The 25,418-nt window shown below is 35.6% G+C and overlaps 3 protein-coding genes across 4 annotated transcripts in view; 1 reads left to right on the plus strand and 2 right to left on the minus strand.

The window, feature by feature from the left end:
- Positions 1-9,323, minus strand: part of LOC145314965 (uncharacterized) — a 37,131-nt gene extending 27,808 nt beyond the window's left edge. Inside the window, exon 1 of the mRNA XM_080155039.1 lies at positions 9,276-9,323. The gene's annotated coding sequence lies outside the window, so the exon portion shown is untranslated. The remainder of the gene's footprint in view (positions 1-9,275) is intronic.
- LOC145314679 (large ribosomal subunit protein bL20-like) overlaps positions 1-25,418 on the plus strand; it is a 184,246-nt gene that overhangs the window by 5,296 nt on the left and 153,532 nt on the right. The gene's annotated exons all lie outside the window — the stretch shown is intronic.
- The window catches only part of LOC145314677 (uncharacterized), a 30,837-nt gene continuing 16,939 nt past the window's right edge, over positions 11,521-25,418 (minus strand). Inside the window, exons 4-9 of the mRNA XM_080154691.1 lie at positions 21,097-21,181; positions 18,535-18,638; positions 17,960-18,023; positions 15,855-15,927; positions 13,826-13,998; positions 11,521-12,396 (exon numbers count right to left, since the gene is read on the minus strand). Of these exons, the coding sequence (XP_080010817.1) occupies positions 12,319-12,396; positions 13,826-13,998; positions 15,855-15,927; positions 17,960-18,023; positions 18,535-18,638; positions 21,097-21,181 (577 nt within the window). The 3' untranslated portion in view covers positions 11,521-12,318. The remainder of the gene's footprint in view (positions 12,397-13,825; positions 13,999-15,854; positions 15,928-17,959; positions 18,024-18,534; positions 18,639-21,096; positions 21,182-25,418) is intronic.

Raw genomic sequence — 25,418 nt, forward strand, 5'->3', positions numbered from 1 at the left:
GTTTTGGTTCCTTAGAACTCTTTTATGTTTTTTTTTTTTCTCTTTTTTTATATTTTTTTTTAAAAAAACATTGATTAACATATAATCATTGAAAAATGCATTGATTAACATATAATGCATTGATTAACATATAAACATTGGAAATGCATTGATTAACATAGTTATTATAAATGCATGATAAATAAAAACACTGATTAACATATAACCATCAGAATGCATTGATTTAAAAACATGTCATTAGAGATGCATTGTTATAAAAGCATTAATATTAAACCTTTCGAGACTACTACTGCCTCAACAAATACTTAAACATTCATACATAAAAATAAAATAAAATATGAATTAATACACAGTAAAACTATAATTATTCTTGATCATAATATTCATTTTCTTTTGCCAGATTTTTCTTGATAATAGTAGTATCATTCATATCCATCAATCCATCATTATCCATCAATCCATCAACATCTCACAAATGATATAACCATACCAACCATAGTAGTATCATTCATATCCATCAATCCATCATTATCCATCAATCCATCAACATCTCACAAATGACATAACCATACCAATGCTACAACACCACACACGATATAACCATACCAGTTGACCTTAGCTTAGTTATAAACTTAGTTATAAACTGGTTTCCACTTAGCAACTGTGATTTTCTCAAACAACACAACAGCCATTCACCTCCACCACAAGAAGCCTCCAATCTCTTCAAAAAATTGGGATCAAATCCTTTCTAGCATCGACTCTAGCTACTTCCCAAAATTCACCCTTTCCTGATTCAAAATACGTTGCTGATCCTGAAGGTTAGCCAACCGAGCATCTAACTCAACCATTCTAGTAACCAAACCTGCCAAATGTTTGAGGTCTCAGGTCAAAAATCAGAACTGCTGTTCACATTTATCATCCAGGAGATTATATCTATTGCATAGTCAGGCATGACTTAAGCCTAATAATGACAACCACAATAACTGCTATTAACATCTCTGTTAGAATCCAAAAATCGACATGTCATTCAAAATACAGAAACTGCCAATGATTTTCGTTATAACAATGATGCTACTGTCGTCACTCCAACCAATGATAACGTTGACAACAATGAACAGAAACAACAAACACAGAGAAAACTGCAGCCACACAAAAGCAACCAAAACCTTCACCATAGATTGATTCGAAATCTGATCCATTTCGTTTTTCAATACTAACTATCGACAAAAACACCAGCTATTGACAAGTAAGATATCCAACCTGGCAGTCAAATCTACAACAGCCACATCATCTTTAAGCCCCGCCTTCTTTAGAACAGCTAAAATTTCACTAACCAGCATTTTACTTTAACTGCCCACTGTATTAACAACTTACAAATATCCGTTTTATCAGTCATAAATATATTTAAGATACAATGCATGCTATTGAAAATTCTGCACAACTTCACAATAGCTTCTAGCCCATGGTGTATATCTCTGTTTATCATTATCTATCAACTAAATACTTCTCATTTTGACAACTGTAAATACATCTCTTTGTAGCTACCTGACTCACTGTGCATTTATTTGCATCATCCTGACACACTGTGCACATCTGTTCAAAATAAATATCAACATAATTCGTTTAGCTCTTTGTATCTACCTGACTCACTGTGCATTTATTTACGTTATTCTGGCACACTGTGCACATCTGTTCAAAATGTTACAATATCAACATATTTCGTTTAACTCAATGTTATTTCATTATCCTTGACATACGAATCCTCAATTTTCAAATTAAGCTTCAAAACTACTCTCCGACGTCTTATTATCCACAACTGTTGCTTAAATGCTTAAATTTAACACCTCCAAGTCTTCAAAACTTTTCAACAGTTATTATAAATCTAGCAATCTATAAATCTAAATTACTTTTCTTCTCCTTGGCAGCAGTTGGACTGTTGATTGGAGTATTTGTAACAGGTTGAGAAAGGGTTGCAACAACAGTACCAACAGATTGACTTGCTTCAGTAGGATTATGATCATCACTATCACCAGTACTATCATTAGCTGCATATGATTTGCCACTACTGGTTGATTTAAGACTCTTCTTGCCAAGATCAGTAATAGTCTTCCCATATATAGAGATATCATATTCAAGCTCAAAGATAGCTTCATCAATCATTGTTTGCAAGTATTTAATCTGTAACATCATCAGCTCTCCTTTTACTTTCAACTCTCTTCTTCAGCTCTAGTACATCATGAGGAAACATATTCTGTTGCACAATAGACAGAATATCAGTAAATCCATAAACATCCATAAACTCCAGCAGCTCCTTACATTCCAAATATGTTGTCAATCCAGCACAGGCTTCCTTTGGAGTTTTGTGCAAGCACTCAGTTGTTAGCTTCAGGTACTTTTTATGATCACTAAATCTCCTTATAGTTGCCAGAGAATACAGGAACCTTGAACTTGATATCTACCTTCCTGGTGACACTCCAAGCCTCCCGACCGCACCATTGAGAGCCGCTTCAGCATCCTGTTTAGCTTCCTGTTTAGCTTCCTGTTTAGCATTCTGAACTTCAACAGACTTCACATCTAATCTATAAACAGATTCTACAGCAGCAATAGCATGTTTCACAATATTACTGACCCAATTACTAAACAATCATAAAATTCAACATATAATCGGTCATGTACCATAGTGTATCCTGTACCAGCCTCCACTCTCTCTCCACCAACAATTCAACATATAATCGGTCAGAGCAAAGTGTATCATATACCAGCCTCCACTCTCTCTCACACCTTTTAACTATATCATAAAACAAAACAAATCACTCACCTACAAATAATACCAATGTCAACACAAAACAATGGCCAAATTCAAAACTAGATTTCAGTCACCACCAACTACTTCTCTTGCGGCCGATCTAAAACAAAATACAATCATTTTAGATGCCAAAACTTGTTTAATACATATTCTATTTTCACTCAACAAAATAAAATAATTTCTTTAACATGTATTAGTATATATAACATTAATCAAATGTATATCAATATTGAACATCATTAAAAATAAAATCTTAACAAACTAAAACTCACCAACAGGTAATACTGTATCTCAACTACTCCTCTTTTCGACCAATCTAAAACATAATACAATTATTTTAGATGCCATACTTAAATGTTATCACTTAACAAATAAAATTTCAACATGTCTTCTTAAAAATGTATTAAGAAATATAATATTAATCAAATGTTTGTCAATAATCGAGCAACATAAAAATAATTCTTAATACAATATATTAGTCTAATACAGTAAAAAATTTACCTAATTATTCTATGAAATATCTGAATAATAACTTATATCATCCACAACTATTTTTATGTATTAGAATCTTGAAAGTTGAAGCACAACTAACTATTTTTCTCTATACCTGAGAGCACTTTCTTGCGCAGCTCAACTTTTGCGCATACAACGCCCAACTCCTGCTCATCATTGCAGCTACCTCTCTGCACCACCCCATCTTGCGCATACCAACTCCGAGAGACAGTGCAAACTTTCCTTGCCAAATTTTTGCCCACCCCCCTTCTCCATGAAGAGAGACAGCTCCACACAAATATCTAATGCATTATAACAATTTTGCTTCATGAAATTCTAAGCTTCATAAATAATTTTGCTGAATCAACATCACTAAATCGCAATATATACTATTCTATATCGAGTGTCCTTAACAAAAAATTTAAGTTAAACAAAAACTTAAAAAAAAACTTATTTTGATTCATCCAAAATTTAGCAACACATAATGTTCCAATTTCAAGTTTGAGTGCAATTTGATTGACCACCCTGTGTTATTGATATATTTGTTTTTTCTATAATTAGATTCGGTCCGCCCATCCATACGACCGTTCGTCCTTCCGTCACTCTGTACGTCAATCCTTTTAGCTTTTTTCGTTAATTAATACATGTCAGCATTGAACTATCGCTTCCAAACTTTACATCTATCTACTTTTTGTATTTCGAACTTTACATGATGATTTCTGCAGCAGGTAGGTACAATTTAGAAAACGTAGCAACACTATAATCATTTCTATGACGTCCATACTTCCATTTGTAAACATGTTGATTTGATCACAAATTTCTATATGATCTAATTATCCGATTGTTTTGATGTATATTGATTCCTGGGACAACAAAGTACAATACTTATGATTACAATGTCAAGCATCCAATCACCCTTCAGACAACCAACACTCTGAGATGCACAACCTTTTTCGAGAAATTTTAACTGTGCATGGTATTGAATTGCGCCTGTTTTAGCCCAAGGCATTCCCTCACTCTAACTATTTACTTCTAACTATTTACTTCATTTACTTCAAGTATCTGACATAGTAGCAGTAGGAACCATTTTTAACTTTGTTAGTTATGACTCAGTGTCAGACCGAGATTTAAACCTATCACCTACCCAACGACAAGTAGATGTGCTACGTGTTAAGCGGTTTACAAGCGAAGCCACTCTATAAGCAAGTTCATAAAATGTAAGTAAAACATCAATCTGTATCAATCAGTTCTTTTTTAACAAATTTACTTACAATTTTACATCGACTCTTATACACTTATTTTCTCAGTTTTGACACTATACAAGTGTTGATGTTCGTTTGTCCTACAATTTTGCATTGAATCTTATACGCGTATATTCTGATTATTTAATTTTGACACTACACAAGTGTTGATGTCCATTTGTCCTGCCATTCCATTGCTTCGTTTTTACGGATGCTGTCATCTTTGTTTTTATACATCATATCCTCATTACAATAAAAATCATATATCATATAAATCATATATCAACATTTACTATACGAGTGTTAATGCTCCATTTTTATGAATATTAATATCCTTGGTTTATATATCATATTCGAAAACGTTTCAATTACAATAGAAGTCATATATAAGCCAAACTAAACTTGCAACATTTAACCACCAAGTCTAAACAACACATTTAGTATTAATCTATATTGCATCACCCATCATTGGATATAGATATACACAATAGACATCTCTTCCCTACACAATCCTATATATAATAGATCTATTGTCAAAACTTGCACAAAGTTTTATTTTCAACAAACATCCATAAATAATATATCCATTGTACACACATCAACAAGTTTTCTCCTCTCTCCATACAAATATTTTCAACAAACATCCATAAATAATATATCCATTGTACACACATCAACAAGTTTTCTCTTCTCTCCATACAAATATTTTCAACAAACATCCATAAATAATATATCCATTGTACACACATCAACAAGTTTTCTCTTCTCTCCATACAAATATTTCCAATAACATTCATTTCCTACTATACAAATATTTCCGATAATTCATTCATATATATATAATATGTCCATTATACATTTCAATTCTGCACACATATCATAATTAATCCACATATAATATGTCCATTGTACAATCCAATTCTACACACATATCTCTCTCTCACTCTCTCTCTCTCTCTCTCTCTCTCTCTCTCTCTATCTATCTCACATCATAATCAAATACTGAATAACAATTTTTGCTTCATTAAAAATTTTTGCTGAGTTATGCATTCCAATCTTAAATCGCCATTTAATTGTTTAAAATAAATCTAGTTAAATCCACAAAAATTCCGCCCACCAATCAAATATCACATTCTACTGATCATGATGACAAGTATGTATCAATCCAAATCAACGTAAATTCAAAAACAAAACAAACAAAATTTCTGTTCTATCTATAATAGAAATTTCGTACTATGAATAATATATCACAGATCAAAGATCACATATCTATCTTCACGCAAGTACAATCATTATTATTCATAGCACATTTTAACCATATTCAAAATATTTTGTTTCCATACATATAAACTTAAGAGTAGCTTTACTCTTATTTATACATAAACCGCAATATAATTGTTTTAAAATTAAATACTTAGAACCATAATAACTGACTCAACTTTTAAAACAATTTACAGCCTTTCATCAAAATTCTAATACCTTTTAAAGTATCTAATTTCAAATTTTTATCCAATTTTCATAAAATCACGATATTAACATTTAATAAAATCAATTTTCTTCCATTAACAATTTTACAAAATTGTATTCCTATTTTCGTTGAAATTAATCCATCTTCAATTTTTTTATTATTCTTATCTCTGTTAGACACCACAATAGTCTGAAACAAAAATAAATATATCCAAATATCCAATTCCAGTGTAACAAAACAAAAAACTAAATGCATATATTTTGATTTTCATAATAACATAATCTCATAAACTCGTATTCAATAGTTAACAAAATGTTATATTTCCAGAATTCAAATAATTACCATAAATCAAATTATTTTCCATCACAAACTTTATAGAGTTGCTTCGTTTCTCTCCTTATTATTTAAACAATGTCAGCGCTTTCCAAATTATATGTTATAAATTCTAACCTTATGCATGGACACCACAATGGCAGATAAATTAACATTTATCCCACTAATTCGAATAATATCAGAGATCTACATTGATTAGCAATGGATACAACAATGGAAAATAAATTGACGTTCATTCCCAAAAAATCGAGTAAGATCAGTAATATACAGGGATATAACAATAGCAGATAAATTTTCGTTCATTCTAGAAAAAGTTGCTCCACAAATAATCTATATGATTTGTAACATAACATCTCCGAGTTAGATCAGTAATATACATGGATATAACAATAGCAGATAAATTTTCGTTCATTATAGAAAAAGTTGCTCCACACCGCTGTCAAATCGCCGTAGTACATGTATATCCTGCTGATACAATCCAAAACTGTAGAGAAAATCCTTCTTCCCTGCAAATTGTAGAAAGAAATACTCGTTTAATCAATACACGTCTGTCCTGAATAAGCTATAGAAAGAAATACATGTCTAACAATATACGTCTGTCCTTGTTTACGATACATGTAATCCTTGCTTCCCTGCAAATTGTAGAAAGGAATAAACTGTAGAGAGAATACATTTTTAACAATTTTTAACAATACTCAACTGTCCTCGTCTCCCTGTAGAAACAAACTATAAAAGGATATATTTTTAACAACACATGTCTATCCTTCTCTCCCTGCTGATACATGTCCAGGGCGGCACCTTTTCCCCTTTCATGGTGTCCTCCACCAACATAGTACATGTCCAGGGCGGCACATATCTTTCCCTGGACATTATGTTGGTGTCCTCCACCCACATGTTGTCCTGCAATGTCCAGGGCGGCACCTTTTCCCCTTTCATGGTGTCCTCCACCAACATAGTACATGTCCAGGGCGGCACATATCTTTCCCTGGACATTATGTTGGTGTCCTCCACCCACATGTTGTCCTTCACTAGACAGGATGGTGTCGTGGTGTCCTTCAATGGACAGGATGATGACATGGTGTTCTTAACCATCACATATCTCTCCTTCACCAGGGGTTCGACCTGGTTCACCATCTCTCCATTCTTCAAGCATAACTGGTCCAGGAATTCGACCTGGTCCAGCATCACATGTCTCTCCTTCACCAGGGGTTCGACCTGGTTCACCATCTCTCCATTCTTCAAGCATAACTGGTCCAGGAATTCGACCTGGTCCAACATCACATGTCTCTCCTCCTCCAGAGGTTCGACCTGGTTCACCATCTCCTTGACTGTTACCTGGTCCTCTCCACCTATACACTCTCCCCCCCCTAACCTGGTTGGCAACACCACCAAACTTTCTTGTTCAAGGAAACACAATTTTTCATTAGCAATTGGAGCTTTGAAATTGTCCATAGAAAGTGTTGGCAACACCACCAAACTTTCTTGTTCAAGGAAACAAAATTTTTCATTAGCAGTTCGAGCTTCAAAATCGTCCATACTGTTAGCTAATCCTGTAACCGCAGCACTGTTGGTATCAACATTATCCGTCAACTCCTGAACCTTCGTCTCCAGCGGCGCCATTCGGTTAATCAGGTTATCCAGCTTATCCCCAATGGACTGAATATCACCCTGCATCGAGGCCAGCAATTCGACCATACACTCAAGCTTCTCCGCCTGGGACAACTTCCTGAAATGAGCAATGTCCACCTTCATCGCGTCCAAAAATTTCCTGAACAAAAATAAAACAAAGAAATAATACAATTAAAAGAAAATCTGAGCTATAGGTTCGTACTACACTACTGCGCCAAAATGACGTGTAGTAATAGCAAGAATAAACAGCTAAATATTCTAATAAAATGTATTAATTCAAGACAAGTTAAACATACAATAATAATATTAAATATAATAGCAAGTATTCACTTTTAGGTTCGTGCCGAGTTGCAGAGCAAAGTCTTGCTCCGAAACGGTTGACACAAGAACTGACTGCTAATATACAAAATACATATAATGCTCTCAAGACAGGAAGAAAGGGACTATACATCACATTTCAATGACCAGTAATTGTTTTAAGCTATTTCCATATTAGTGTTATTAATTCTCCCTCACCGAAATTTTGCATTTTATGTTGAACTATATTAATTGTGGGTGGCTACCACCAACCCTACTTGAAGAGAGCAACAAATTGTAATTGTAACCCCCCCCCCCCTGCTGATTATTTCCTTTGCTAAAAAATCCATTTCAGTTTACTTTTAATATCCAACTAAACTCAAGGTTGATCATATTATTTTCTTCTTTTTTTAGCAACATTTTCTGCATTTATAGTTCTACAAATTTCTATATTTTTACCTACCTTTTAATATGTAAATTAAATTAATATGATTTATGTCATTTAGACTGAAGAGGTTGCAATGTCCACCGAAATATATTTCAATAAATAAAAGAAGTATCAAAGACTTTTTCACTCAGTGAATTTAGCAAATATAATAAAGGCGAAGCCACAAGCAGAATATATTATACTAGCGGCTTCGCCCCTAGCCTCTAGGGGCTGTGCCCCAGGAGGTTTGATCAACCTAATTTTTCGTATTTTATATTTAAAAAGAAAAAAAAAAAACTTTTTTTTTGGGGGGGGGGGTATTTTTCATTTTTTGGGGGGGTTGGGGGTGTCCCACCCCCCAAGAAAATAGCTTAAAACCATCACAGGACCAGTAGGTATATTCCCTGAAGAGTAGAGCCCAATCGGTTCAGTGGTTACTGAGATCTTAAGCTTCAGACGGACAGACAGACGGACAGACGGACAGACAGACAGACAGACAGACAGACATCGTTCTACTTTGTATTATAGATTAACAAAAAGTTGAATACAAAATATAATTTTAAAAAACTAAAGATTACTCACCACAAAGTTAGTATTTGTATCACAATAATGCCATTTTTATAAATATCTGAAATTTAACAATATGTTATGTAAATTAGGTACAAAATTATAAACAAGAGTCAATAGTTAGTTAACAATATAATACAAATATGATATTTTTAAAATTAAAATATAAACCCCGAACAAACATATTATGCAAATCTGAATTTTTAAAATAGCAGCTTTATTATTCATTTAGGATGATTTTACAATAAATATGAAATGTAGATGCCTCTTTTAGTTACAAAATTCCACTGTTATTTTTTAATTAATCAGCACCAATAAAGCACAAGATCTCAAAAACAGCATTTGGGGGAATTACTGGTGAACAAACATATTATGCAAATCCAAAACAAAGCAAAAAAAGGTTTTTTGGCACTTTTCTCCTCTTTTAAAGATTGATTATGATAAAATAATAATTTTTAAAGGGGTTTATGAATTAATTATTATGAAATATAGTATAAGGTAGAAATTAATGATTTTTCTAAATAAGAAATGTTTGAAAAAAAATAAATTCGATCCCTATCACTTTAGTGGACAGCTGCTGACCTCCAGTCTTATGGATGAACCTAAATACATGTTAAAGATAAAAATTACCCTGAAAAGTATACAAAAATGTTTTTTTATGTGTTAAAAAAATTCATTTTAAAATCTTGATTTTGAGGATGATGACCTTTCAGATGCTCCTGTTGGTGGTGATGGTGAGCCAAATGTTATCTAAGTACATGCCCATTACAACAACTTGTCTATTAACCTATGTACCATTTTTTGTAGTCATAGCAGCCTCCAATGGAGACTTCCAACAAGAAATATAACCATCTTCTAAAAACTACAGTATTCACCTTATGAATTGAAGTAAATAAAATTGCAATTCTTTTCTTTTTTAATAATGCTGGGCTGGAGGATGCTATAACTACAAAAATTGGATCATAGTTTAATATATAAGTTGTCATTAAGGACATGCACTTTGATAACATTTGGCTCACCATCACCACCAATAGGGGCATCTTAAAGGTCATCATCCTCAAAATCAAGATTTTAAAATAGATTTTTTGCAACACACCAAAAAACATTTTTGTATAATTTTAGGGTAATTTTTATCTTTAACATGTATTTAGGTTCATCCATAAGACTGGGGGTCGGCAGCTGTCCTCTAAAGTGATAGGGATCGAATTTATTTTTTTTCAAACATTTCTTATTTAGAAAAATCATTAATTTCTACCTTATACTATATTTCATAATAATTAATGCATAAATCCCTTAAAAAATTATTATTTTATCATAATCAATTCTTAAAAGAGGAGAAAAGTGCCAGAAAACCTTTTTTTTTGCTTTGTTTTGGATTTGCATAATATGTTTGTTCACCAGTATTTCCCCCAAATGCTGTTTTTGAGATCTTGTGCTTTATTGGTGCTGATTAATTAAAAAATAACAGTGGAATTTTGTAACTAAAAGAGGCATCTACATTTCATATTTATTGTAAAATCATCCTAAATGAATAATAAAGCTGCTATTTTGAAAATTCAGATTTGCATAATATGTTTGTTCGGGGTTTATATCAAAATGGTAAAAATAATCTAAATGCTCTATAAGGCAAAAAAAGGTTTTTTGACACAACTTAATTCTAGAGCACTGTTTAGCTACTCTGGGGCGGGGGGGAGGTGGTTCCATAAATTGAAGTACATCCCCAATGATGATACACAAAACTACCTGTAGATTACAATTAGTAGTTGAAGCGTTTGAATACTCAACTTAATGAACCAACCAATCAAAATTTAATAACCTTCCCCAAAGTTGTAAAACCAACGAATAAGAAAACGTTATTATAAACTTTAAGGACTAGTGTAATAAACAGCCCATTGTAACCTCCCTCTCATTGCTCTGGAATTGAGTTTAGTTAAAACACCGATAAAAAAGTAAAAATTGTTGTCACCAGTTTCAAAATAATTATGGAAGCATTTAATATAAAATCACATGGAAAGTAGTTTATTATCTTGAGAATATGTTAATTGAGTAGGCATTTAAGTGCACTTTAAGCTTTAATATGATATTTAATAACAAATAAAAGCAAAACTTTTCTTCATGCATGGTGTATCCATTCGTCCCTACGTTAGATAGCTTTAATAAAGATTTAGACATGTGAGAAATGTAATATTAATTCCAAACTTTTAATTATCCTAAGCGTTATCATGTCAGTTCCTCAATTTAAAACTTAAAACCTTAACTCCAATTGTGATTGAACGACCCTTTAGATTTTATACTTTAAAATTATCAAATTCAATGGCAATGAGATATGTTTTAAACGCATCATCTTAATAGTAACATGGACCATGTTAAAAATCTTGCATAACAAAATATAAGCACGACTTAGCTTTATATAAAATACTGGCTATCCTAAAATTATTTGTGTTTGAGTTTTTTGACGGATATTAAAATCTTTAGTAGTCCGTAATTTTACATGTTATCATCCTTGTTTTCCAAATTATCTGGTATAACAAACTAGATTTCACTAGCAGAGGTATAATTTCATACTAAAAAGATATAATTTGATACTTATGAAGTAGTAAAGATTGTTTTTGTCTTATTTCTTGGAAAATTAATTAGGATTAGAAATATTATACCATTATTATATGTACAAAAGATCCTTTTCTGACAAACAATATAAAAATAAATTAATCTTATTCTAGGTAACTTAAAGTTATTATTTCCTGTGATGTTTATTTTAACTATCAAATTAACATTTAAAATATCAAGGCAGTAAAAGAATGTTTTTGATAAAGTCAAATTCAATTTAGATAATGATATTTAAATAGTCATTAACATATTATTGCTTGATCATTTCTATGTTATTGGTTAATATAATTAAATTTTTTTAAAAGAAAACAATTTAATAAAAGAATTTTTAGGCTTTTCACTGTAAAAAAGAAACATAACTGTGATTTAAATATTCAAAATGTCTTGGATTGGCCGAACATTTGGAAGTAGAACAGTTTTTCTCTGAATTAGCCAGCCAGGAGCGTAGCTACTAAACATCCCTCTGTTGTGTCCAACCCCAGGCAATAACAGATATTCTTCCCTCCTTTACCTTCTTCTCAGGGGGCATCTAAATAGTAAAAATTATATGAATTAGGGATCTAAAGGGATAAGACAATAGCCGATAAATTCACGTCCCCAATGATGTTACACAAAATTACACTTTCTGTAGATTACAATTAGTTGTTGGACACTCAGCTTGCCTCATTTATTGGTCAATTCATTCATCTAGTAGGAGTTAAGAGGAGGGGGTGAAGAGGCTGGACTGGAGGCATTGTTATTTTAGCCAGCTGGAGCATCATTTTATAAGAGTACATGAAAATCTGGTGCAACATCCAAGTCATAATATATCGAATTGTACGCTTACGTGTGACGCAGTTAATCTAAAATTAACCTTGGGTGGTAATAAATAATAAATGAATATAAATGTTATTCGGCGATATCTTACAAAGTATCCTACTGAGCACTAATAACCCCCCAAAATGGAAAATAAGGGGTGAAGGTGGATATTTTTTCCACTCTAAGTTTGTTTATTAGTTTAGATCAAGTTAGGTTAGGTTATGTTGTGTGCTTTATGGCATCGTAAGGTTAGGTCCTCACCGCAGGGGGTTAGACATTGGAAATAAAGTACATGTATTTTCAATTTTTTTTCAAATTAAGGGGGGTGGGGATATCATTACTCAAACGGCGACTTGTAGGCTAGTACTTGTTAATCTTGACACCTTCATATAATTTAATTAAAAGAGCAATACACTATAACATCTAATTTTTGTATATTTCATTAAGAACATTAATAAACATTCTTGACAGCAGAACATTCATTAATACTTCCTGTACAGGCAAATAATAGTAGAAAGATAAAATCTTATTTTTAACCGCTAAAATATCAAAATTTATCCCCTTTTGTAAATATATTTTATTAATAAGCATCAAACGTTTCCCAAAGACAAAAATAAATATAATTACGAGTTTTATGTTTATTTCATTAGGAAGCTAATTATGAATTCTTAGCATTCTAGGATGTTTCTAGCGAAAGTTTCCCTTAAAATCTTAATCTGAACTTTGTAGGAAATTAAATTTCTAAAGATTAAAATTTTGTAATTCTTAGCATTACAATTACTTTATGTATTGAGTATGAATGCTTTTCCTTGGATATTACAAGTAATTTTGGAAAGATTTTCTGATAATTAATGTGTTTTTTACCCTAAAGCGCCTAGCGAGCACAGAACCCCTTCACATCCGGGAGTTTATTACCATGTATGTATACCTAACCATTCGATGCCTATACCTGCGGTATACTAACACTTGAAGGATACCACGTCCCCAATACAACCTAACCTATTTTGACTTAAAATAAAAACAACAAGACAAAAAACTAACTCCCCCTACCCTTATTTTCAATTAATTTAAAAATTGGGTGGCTGGGGGGGGGGGGGGTGGGGAAAGGTTCTGTGGTCGACTGGAATATTGGGGTTCATAAATTAAAAATCTTGACAAACCTGTAAGATACCATGTCGCCAGATCACATTGATATCCCTGGCAAACACGTAAGCTGACCCATTCGGCTGGGGACAAGAGATGACCGTCCTGTCCTTGGCGTGCTCGAACGCAGCCTCGCGCTCCAGTCCAAAGGAGACGGCCACGGTCAAGTTAGATTGTGCGGCTTTATCCTCTGAAAAGTACATGTCGTAGTTAGAATTTTTAAATGTTGGTTAATTAATTCTTTTGACGAAAATTATCATTAACCATTGATAAGATAATTTAGAATTTGATTTCAAAAAATCCTTTTCCCATAATTTGACGCAAAGAGAGATTATTAAATAAATGAATTACAGAAAATGTATGTTTCATAAAACTACAAATGATAAATCTTTTAAAAATGATTCAGTGATTTATTAGTAAAATATAGGTAAATATCCTAAATGTCTGGACAGATTACTCCACAATGTTTAGGAAAGGTTCCTGGACAGGTTTAAGGTTATTTATTGGAAGGTGTATTACCCCCCCCCCCCCCATATAAAGCATTCTTCTTACGTTTTAATTTTGTTTGTAAAAGACTTGAAAATTACCTCCATTCAATAGATTATGTATGTAGTTATAAAAAATCTTTATCCTACAGAAAACCTTTCTGAGACTACTTTAAGTCAAAGTTATGGTTTGGCTAAATTAAATCCGCTAACATTTTAATGTAATATAAAGGAAACACTTAAAATGAATCCGACATAAAAAAAAGTCTTTTCAAAGGAATTAATTGATTTGGTAATTGGATCTAAAAGATTAATTTACAGTCGCCACTAATTGAAAACATTTACCACAATTAACGTTACCCAAAGAGGGAGGGGACATTGGGCTGTTTATTACACTAGTCCCTAAAGTTTTATACTAACGTTTTTCTATTCGTTGGCTTAACAACTTTGGGGGATTTTCTTGAATTTCATAAGGTTGAGTGTCCAGACGTTTCAACCCCTAATTGTAATCTACAAAATTAGTATTTCTGTGTAAGATCATTGGATATGTACATCAATTTATTGGCCATTGTCTTATCCCTTTAGATCCCTGAATGTTACCACATACTCATTTAAGATCTATTTTTGACCAAGATGAAGTGTTAGACACAAATAAACAAGGATGCCAACATCTATGAGTAGCGAAGCAATAAAGTTAAGTATATAGCAAATGTTTAGTGGTCATAAAAAAGAGTAGAAAAATAAATAAAACCTTTAAAAAAATACCAATATGTTCTCTTTTACATGACCGACGGACCAACTGAAAAAGTAAGTAAAGTTATCCATATTCCCCTTCCTTTTTTTAAGAGGAGAGACTCTACTAACTTTAATCCATGTAAATATTTTAAAAAATAAAATAAAATAGGTACATATCTTATGTTCCAAATTCTAGCCCAAATTCTTGAGAATCATATTTTGATATATCAAAGAATTATAATATGTGATTTCAGAAGAAAACATTATTAAAAATATTTGGTTCTTAGATTTGTTAGAGTACAATGGTCAGGGACCTTATGGGATTAGACAATGGATGATAAATTGATGTACAGCCCAGGGATCTAAAGGGATAAAACAATGGCCAATAAAATCATGTACATTCCCAATGATAATACACGGAAGTACCACCTTTGTAGATTAAATTTTGTGCTTGAAACATTTGGACATTCAACCTAATGAATCAACATATCAAAATTCAAGAAGTCCCCAAAGTTGTTAAACCAACGAATAAGAAAATATAAGTTTAAAACTTTGGGGACTAGTGTAATAAACAGCTTATTGTCACCTCCCTCCGCGTGTACTGTACAACCCCAATTATGATAAGCAAAATTACTCCTTATGTAGGGTAAAGATGTAAGTCCCCATAGACTTAATTCAACAAATGAAAAAACTTTATGAAACAGTCCAATGTCTCCGTCATCCTGACAATAACAAAATATTATCACGCAGTAAGTTATGTAAAGACAAACATCAAAGTTAGATGTACACACTGGATATAATTTTGTAATCAATGAAAAAAAACTACCTTTGATAGCTGCGGCATCATGATGAAATGGTTTCCATTCTGTGGAATCTCTGTACCAGTTTAATCTTGTAGCCTAAAAAAATGTATAATTATAGATGTATAATCCAGACAACTACCTGGCCCAAGTCGCAGAGACCCTTTTCGTGCGCTATCAAATTGAATTCTGCCCTTTTGTAGGGGTTTGGCTGGTTTTATATTTCCGACGCTATTATCTGATTTCAAAGCTACAATACAAAAACGGGACAGCGTGGGTAGTTACATAGAGCTCGTATCCCCTCTATTATTGTATTTTAATGCATAAAATACAAAACATAAATCTATGAAATTTAAAATCAAAGATACAAACTTGAATATGCCATGACCTGAACAAACTTACAAAATTATCGCGGTAACATTTAATCACATTTTATGTTATTATAAATGTGTAAACAAGGTAGGAGAAAAAAAAATATTCAATAGCCCTTTGTTTACCTACTATATAACAAATCATATGCTTTTATCTATTAAAGAATAGATAAGTTTGTAAATCTTTAGTGACCGTCGTCGGGCCATACAAACATACCATAGTTTAGCAATGCTCCAATCTATATTTTTTATTACTTGGCTTACAACTAAAAGTCAGACACATGTATCTAACAAGATAATCCTTTGGAATTAATTAAAATAATTACTATGTCTGTCTAATGAGTTAAATTCATATGTAAATTCATATAATTTCATAAATTCCAGTGTGTCTTCCAAACTGATTAATACATCCGCAGGGTTAGAACCAGTTTTAAGATAAAATGAAAAATCATGCATCATATCATATTATAAACAATTTTCTATGAATAGTAAAATTAAAATCATAAAATTAATGCAAATTTTATTGGCCCTAGCCTTCGGGGATAAAAAAATGGAACAAATTTTATATTTTTTTTCATTTTACTATCCGCGGAAAGCTGTCTAAAATACCTACAATGCTCTAATTACTACCTATTAAAAAAATCATACAAAATTAATATATATTTCATGATTCTGAAGTGTTGCTTAAAAGTAGACTAGTTATGAATATGGAATAGAAAATATAACAAAAACATAAATTGTAGCAGGATTGTGATTGTATCTTTTTTTAAGCTAAACAAGTGATGTTACAGGAAAGGAGGGAACACCTAGTAATGTAAGTATTGCACAAATAGTTCAATATTCCATGTTGCTAAGTAATATTAACATTAGTTCATACAAAATTGCTATTATTAATACGAATAATTTTCATTAAAACTGTTAACTTTTAAAGAAAAAAAACAAAAAAAGTCTTAATTTTGATTTCTAAAATACTGCATCTAGAGGCTCTGCCATCCCAAGACTTGAATTAAAAAAATAAATAGCCCTAAACCTTATTGGAACCAATGTGATGTTTTAAAATTGGAAAACTCAATCGGATAAGAGGTTAGCGACAACATGACTAAAGTCGGTTTTGTTTGTTGTTGTTTTGTTTCGACCTTTTCTCCAATAATCCTTCCTCCCTTGCAACAACAATAATTACAGAATTTCAGGGATCTTAAGGGATAAGACAATGGACAATAATTTCATATACATCTCCAATGATTATAAACAAAATTCCTCTTTCTGTAGATTAATATTATTAGGTACCAAAACTTCAAATTCAATAAAAAGTACCCAAAGTTTTTGAGCCAACGAACGAGGAGACAAGGTTTCAAGACTTTGGGTACCAGTTTAGTTTACAGTCCAATGTCCCCTCCCTCCCTGCGGAATTAAGATAAATGAATTATAAATCTCTTTAATGGAATTTATGCAAATTTAATCAAATTAAGTTTTGTATTCACAATATTGGGAGAAGGTCATTAATTCATTCAGAAGTATTAATCGCGGAGGGAGAAGACATGGAGCAGTTTGTTAAACTAGTCCCCCAAAGTTCTATAATAACATTTTCTTATTCGTTGCCTCAACTACTTCGAAGACTTTTACTGAATTTTGATTGGTTGCTTTATTAAGATTAATCATTGTAAAGAAGAACCATTTGGGTCCAGCGGTTAGCGAGACCCTTCGTTACAGACAGACAGACACACACAGCTCCCGTTACTTTTATCTAAGGATGTGTTTACCTTAATGTCCATGTTGAAATAATCAGCTATCTTATCTAGGACCATGTGGAAGGTTGGACAATACCTGTATTAAAATTAAATAGAAATCATTTTCCAGAATGTATTAGAAACCGATTAATATACACTGCATTAGAAAAGGTTTTAATTATTAAAAAATCACGTAACATATCGTAATATAGCCAGATTTCTCCGAATATGAAATTAAAAATCATAATATTAATACCAGTTTTGTTAGCCTGGGCCTTTGGAGCTAACAAAACTTATAGTTATAATCTTGTAACTTTTCAATTCAATATCCGCAAAAGTTTTCTAATATACGATACAATAAATAACTATTCTAATTTTGATCAATTTTAAACACCACAACTAAATGCCACTTAAATATACCTACATACATTTACTGAATATGCATCACACTTTTCTTTTTAATTTCCCTAAAAGTTTTATTATCTAAATTTTATGAACTTTTTTTTTGATATTTTTATTTTATTTTCCACAATGCTATGTCATAAATAGGCTCATAGTAGTCCTTGTATACTAGTTAGGTATTAAAAATATGATTAGGTAGAACTTACTTTTTCCAGTCTGAGCGGTCATTGGCTATAAGATGACTGTCTCCATGCCAGGAGGCCCAGATCTGATGTTCTGTTAGTCCAGACTCTGATAACTCATGGTGTAACTATACATATAGATATTATTAGCTATAAGATGACTGTCTCCATGCCAGGAGGCCCAGATCTGATGTTCTGTTAGTCCAGACTCTGATAACTCATGGTGTAACTATACAGTATACATATAGATATTATTGGCTATAAGATGACTGTCTCCATGCCAGGAGGCCCAGATCTAATGCTCTGTTAGTCCAGACTCTGATAACTCATGGTGTAACTATACATATAGATATACCCGCGACCGTGGCTCAACACGTAGCGCATCCGCTCGTCGTCGGGAAGGTGATAGGTTCGAATCTCGGGCCGACACCGCGTCATAACTAAAGACGTTAAAAATGGTTCCTACTGCTACTATGTCAGATGCGCGACATAAATAGTTAGAGTAGGGGGAATGCCTTGGCCCAAAACAGGCACAACTGTTACCATGCACAGTTGGGACTTCTCAGACAAAGGTCGTGCATCATAGAGAGTTGGTTGTCTGTTGGATGTTACTTAACCTAATATCCTTGGGTGTTTGGACAGAGAAGGGTGCGCAACAGTCACCCTTAGTTCTCCTGGATTGCTGGACTAGGACCTAGACAGTACACCAAGTCAAAAAGGTCCTGGACTGTAATCCCGCCCGTACGAGGTAATCTAGGTAATACATATAGATATTATTAGCTATAAGATGACTGGTCTCCATGCCAGGAGGCCCAGATCTGGTGTTCTGTTAGTCCAGACTCTGATAACTCATGGTGTAACTATACATATAGATATTATTAGCTATAAGATGACTGTCTCCATGCAAGGAGGCCCAGATCTGAGGCTCTGTTAGTCCAGACTCTGATAACCCATGGTGTAACTATACATATAGATATTATTAGCTATAAGATGACTGTCTCCATGCCAGGAGGCCCAGATCTGGTGTTCTGTTAGTCCAGACTCTGATAACTCATGGTGTAACTATACATATAGATATTATTAGCTATAAGATGGCTGTCTTCATGCCAGGAGTCCCAGATCTGATGCTCTGTTAGTCCAGACTCTGATAACTCATGGTGTAACTATACATACAGATATTATTATTAGCTATAATATGACTGTCTCCATGCCAGGAGGCCCAGATCTGATGTTCTGTTAGTCCAGACTCTGATAACTCATGGTGTAACTATATAAATATATAGATATTATTTTTATGAAAAGGAATGAATTACAAGCATTCCTAAAATAAAGTACATATATAAGACTAGTGGCTGCGCCCCTAGAATCTAGGGGCCTTTTTCCCTCCAGGTTAAGGGGAGATTTTGAATAAAAAAAATTACATTTTTTTTATTTACAGACATCATTCTAGCATCGAGGTACTCTATATTTGAAGGGGGGATTATAAACACGTTAGAGTTATGAGTAATGATTAATTTAATCTACAAAAAAGCTTTTTTGTTTAATACATGTTCTAAAGCATATGATATGGACAGTTTGTTAATTAATGCTAATTTTTGTCCTCTGTTGGCAATTTTTTGTGCTACGTAGAGCTCCCACCATCCTTATATAAATATGAAAAAGATGAGGGATGATGTAATGTTTTGTAAAAGCCTATTTCTATAGAATATACGTGGATTAATATTATGAAAGGATAAAGATTGTTATTGTTTTAGATTACTAACATGAAACTCATTAATTGGTCAGTTCGTTCATCCTGTAAGAGGTAAGGGAATGTGATAAAATAGGCGGTTATGGGTAATCGTTATTTTAACCCGCTGCGAGTTTTACTTTATAAGAGAACATGAAAATAATAGTGAACACCCAAGTTATAATATATCCATTGAGAAAAGGCATACAAAGTATTAAACTGCATGATATTATGGTAATTTAGTTTAATTTTATTACCATTCATATTCCTTCATTGCTACCCTTTCTATACTCATGAATGCACGCAGCTTAATATATAAATAGAATTTTCCTTATTGGTAGCATAGCTACTTTATAATCAGTAGGATCTTAAGGAAAAAGACAATGGATGTTAAACCCACAATTACGAGAAACAAAACTACTCCTAATGTAGATCACAATCTTTAGTGCAAAAGTTTGGATATAACTAGTTTGAACAATTAGAATTTAAGTACCCAAAGTTATAAAACAAACGAATATGAAATCGTGTTTAATGCCCCCTCCCTGATAATCAGGGTCTATAAGTGTAAGGTAAGAATGGAAATAATATCTTCCTCGTCTATTAGCAGATTACAGAAATTTAATGCTTTAATTGCTTTAAATCTGACAGAAAAAAATCATGTATAGCATTTTTTTACTAGCAATTTTCCATAAATATCAAAATAAAATCACAAAATTAATCAGGGCCAAAAAATCTGGTTTCAATTTAAGAATTTTTTATTTTATTATCTGCGGTAAACTGTCTTTAATGAGATAAACATCAATAAATACATATAGACAAAGATATAAGCACAAGAGCAAAGTAAAGGTTGAACTGACCTTATTATAAAGGTATAAATCCGCTGCTTTGCAGAACAAATCATTCACAAGCAAAACATCTCTTGTCTGAATTTCTCGGTCATACCTAAACAAAATACAATTGCATTACCGGCAAAGAAAATACCTACCAACCGACCGACATACAAAAATATGAATTTATGTCTTGAGTTTGACTTTTTAGCAGAATTTTTGGGTATAGTCCCTTTCATGGCAACGCTTCTTAGGGGGCGTTTTGTCGTATTTTCACAGTAGCTTTTTATAGGTTATTTTAGGTTAAGTTGGGTTAGGTTGTTGCCCCGCAGGGTTAGAGCCCCCCGCAGGGAATAGAAATAGGGGAAGAGCTACTGTGAAAATACAACGAAACGCCCCTTAAGAGGCGTTGCCACGAAAGGGACTACACCCAAATTTTTTTTCAAGGTATAAGAATCACGGATATTAACGGATAAGGCAATAAATGATAATTTTATGTAACACCCCTCCAATTTCCTCTTATGGAGAAGAAAAAAAATAGTTAAAATGTGGTAATACGACACCCAGACGGACAGGCCGTTTACAGAGTTGCTTCGCTGTGACTTATGATAACAAACCCCCCGCACTAATCCTATTATATCACTATCCATCTCATGACCGCTGTTAACCCCGCACCCAGCGGTCAAACTAGCCTGCCTAAATGTGGGGAGGGGACTTGAACATGCAACTATCACGAGTCCCTCATGCGCTTATATAATCGGGAGGCACTGCCTCCCCTTTTACCACCGTTGCCCCCACAGCCTGTCTACCGTCGGGCGCTAAGCCCTAGCGCCCCACACCCCCTTCAAACCTAACCATTGTTGATAGAGTTTAACTTAAAGTCAAGAAAATAAAACATTATGATAACCCGTTTTACCCCATCCCTTATCCTCTACCCCACTTTTGCTTTCATTACAAAATTCTTCCATCCTAACTTAACAACGCTACTCAATAACGTAGCTCACCAAATTTACACATAAGGTGACGTTAACATGGGAAATACATATAATTAATTATGAAAATAATATATCCAAGTGCGTCTGTCGATAAAAAGAGAAAGACGCAATAAATCATTTAGCTCTTTATTTTTAATTTTTTAAGTTTAAAAATATTGTAATCGGCTATTCCTTGGCCGATTTAGGCTTTTAATCATATCCTGGCCGAGTCAAATTTAGACCGTTGACTAATCAAAAATCGGTTCAGTTAGAGGGATACCCAACGTCTCAATTTATTGCTACCAAAAGTCTTATAACTACGTTGCAATTATATAAAAACCCGTAAATTGAGTTTAATCAAAGGAGTATATTTCACATTTCAATCACGCCCCCAACCCGTGATACAGCGTGGATTTAATTTGTCATCGACCACCATTGTTATATTTTGTTGTATATATATAGTAAACATAACTTGTAAATATTATTCAGTTTAAATATATAATTTCTGTATGATTGAATCCTGCTTGTTTGTTTGGTAGAATACTTAAAGGCTAGGGCTCGTTGAATCCCCGTGGGCCGAGAACGCTCGGCTTACCAGAACTTGGTGTCAGCGTGTTTCAATCGAGCCTTACAGAAACTAGCCTATTCTACCTCTGATTGGACCCTTTGGCAAGTAAGGGGACAATCAGCCGCCAACTGACCCGTGAGACGGCCTTTTTAGGTCGAATTTCCATCATTTTGAACGCAATATGTGGGCCTCTGGCCTACAGCAAGCAGATTTAGCCTGCTAAAAGCGCCAGTTAAGACGCTTTTTCCGTGTCGTGTAGGAGTAGCGCTAGGTGCGCAGCCACGGCAATCGGATAATTTAGCTCAGACGGCTACAGAACTGAGTCTAAATTGGCAAGTGTAGCTGGGACAAGCCCCAGGACACCCAGGCCAAACCTACGAGACAGACAGCTGTGTGCTGGTCTCCCTAAGAAGGCAATGTGTGGCTGCGAAGCTTCAGCACACAAGTAAGCCCTACCACTGCGACGGATAGCAGATTTTGAGCCACAGGCTCGGCAGGACGGGACATTCCCTGCCGCTGCCTCCCAGGATTCGAACCCGAGGCGCTGCAGGACGGGCCATTCCCTGCCGCCATTTGTCGGGATTCGAACCAGCGGCGCTGTAGGACGGGTCATTCCCTACCGCCGTCACCCCTCTGAACCTTGCAGGACGGACATTCCCTGCTGCCAGTGCTTCCAGAATCACACCTAGAGCTCCTAGTGATAACAACACATCAGTGTGTATAAATGTCAACCAAGTGATAAAAATAAATATAAAATTGTTGACCAAGTGATAATTAATAAGCTCTAGTGATTCGAAGCTACAGTCTAAGCCACCATGGTAAGCGATACCACCATAGCTGCGGTGCGGCCACCACCAAAGTTTCTGCCAACCCCAGCCGAACGAGAGGCCCCCTTGTCTCAAGGGCAGGACCTCCACTTCCCCTGCCATGTCAGGGTGAGGTTTCCTACTCCTGACCCTGCCCAGCATGTACAGGTTGATGCCATGATTGATTCTGGCAACCGTGTACCAGGGTCTGCTGTAATTTCTGAGCATCTCATGCACGCGATGGGCGTGCAACGCATGTTGATTCCGGACAACACCCAGATCCTGACTGCTAATGAGGAAGGCCAGCCCCTCCAGGTAATCGGAAAATTAAAAGAGTTATATATGGCAGTTTCACACACTCTTATACTCCATCTATACCACGTGACTGTGGTCCGGAATCTCTCACACCCTCTGAACCTAGGAGGGTATTTTCTCAAGGAGTTCGGAACTAGGCTCTGTTTCGACATGCAACCACCTTGCTTGTGGGTGCGTGGGGAGTTTATCCCACTCCGTGGCGTCCCCATTGACCGGGAGACAGCCGAGAGAGAGCTAAGCTATGAGGGGCCTCTGCCAGGCCCCCTGCCTGAGCAGCCGCGTGTGGTTGAGAAAGGCACACACTGGGTGGACGCTGAGCTCAACGCACACAAGGGAGCTAACCTGCTAGCCATGGGGTTGCCCCCAGTGCCCAAGGTGCCAAGGGAGAGCCTGCCAACAACGTTTCCTGAGATTGCCAGCCCTCCAGAACCAATCTTCTCCGCCGACATTTTTATCAACGGCCAGCCGTGTCCACCTGGCCCCCTCTACCTGGGACCTCCAGCCAGTCCACCAGCCAAGCCCGAGTCCAGACCCGTCAAGTCGCGGTCTGATGTACCCGGAGCCACACTCAACTCTCAGGCCCCAGCCTCTCCCGGCGCCGTGCCCGTCAAGTCGCGGCCGGACGCCCACGGAGCCAAAGCTGGACCCAGCACTTTTGCCTCTCCCAGCGCCGAGCCCGTCAAATCGTGGCCGGACGCCCCCGGAGCCACGCCTGGCTCCGAAACGTCAGCCCCTCCAGAAGCCGAGCCCGTCAAGTCGCGGCCGGTGGGTCCCGGAGCCAAGGCTGACCCCGCACCAGCCACGTATAGGCTAAGCGCTGTCACTCCAACTGACGGTCAACCACCCCAGCTCCGCACAGCCAAGCGGGTGGTCCTGCCTGGCCGCGGGGTTATGGCGGTCCCTGTTGAGCTAGTAGGCCATCGCACCAAGGATGCCATTCAACTAGCTGCCCCAGAACAGAGGTTTGGGGAGGACCTTGTTATTCCAGAGGGCCTGTATGCCCACAGGCCTGGCTCTGCCACTGTGTTTAGAGTATTGGTGGTCAATGAGGGGGAGGTGCCCCTCTTGCTGGATGCTGGCCTCCCAGTGGCAGGGGAGCTGGTCAAACCTGACATTTTAGAGGTCTCTGATACGCCTCCCCCACGTCTCCACTCGTTCCAAGAACCTGCTGAGCCTATAGACATGCAGGAGTTGTGGGAGGCCCTGGAGATGGAAGACAATGAGTTCCTACGCAAGGACCCCTTGCTCAAGAAGGAGGTCTGGACTACGTTGTCAGAGTACAGGGACGTCTTCTCCAATTCTACCCCCGGCTGCACAGATGTGGTTGAGTTGCAGCTGCGCCTCAAGCCAGGGACCCAGCCGATCCGCCAGAGATTTAGGGATCTGAACCCGCGGCAAGAGGCTGAACTGGAGAAACAACTGGACACCTGGCTACAGGAAGGAGTTATAGAACCGTCGGACTCCGCCTGGAGCAGCCCCCTGGTGCCCATCAAGAAGAAGGACGGGAGCACCCGCTGGGCCGTCGACTACAGAGCCCTCAACAAGTGTCTGGAGCTGGACAGCTACCCCCTGCCTAGGATCCAGCAGTTGGTGGAACGAGCGGGCAGGCACCGTGTCTACAGTGCTTTAGACGCGGTGGCCGCATACTACACCATCCGTGTGTCTGAGGATAGCCGGCCCTGCACCGCC

The sequence above is a fragment of the Acartia tonsa genome, chromosome 3, assembly GCF_053477335.1.
Source record: "Acartia tonsa isolate MP-2025a chromosome 3, ASM5347733v1, whole genome shotgun sequence".
Classification (NCBI taxonomy): domain Eukaryota; kingdom Metazoa; phylum Arthropoda; class Copepoda; order Calanoida; family Acartiidae; genus Acartia; species Acartia tonsa.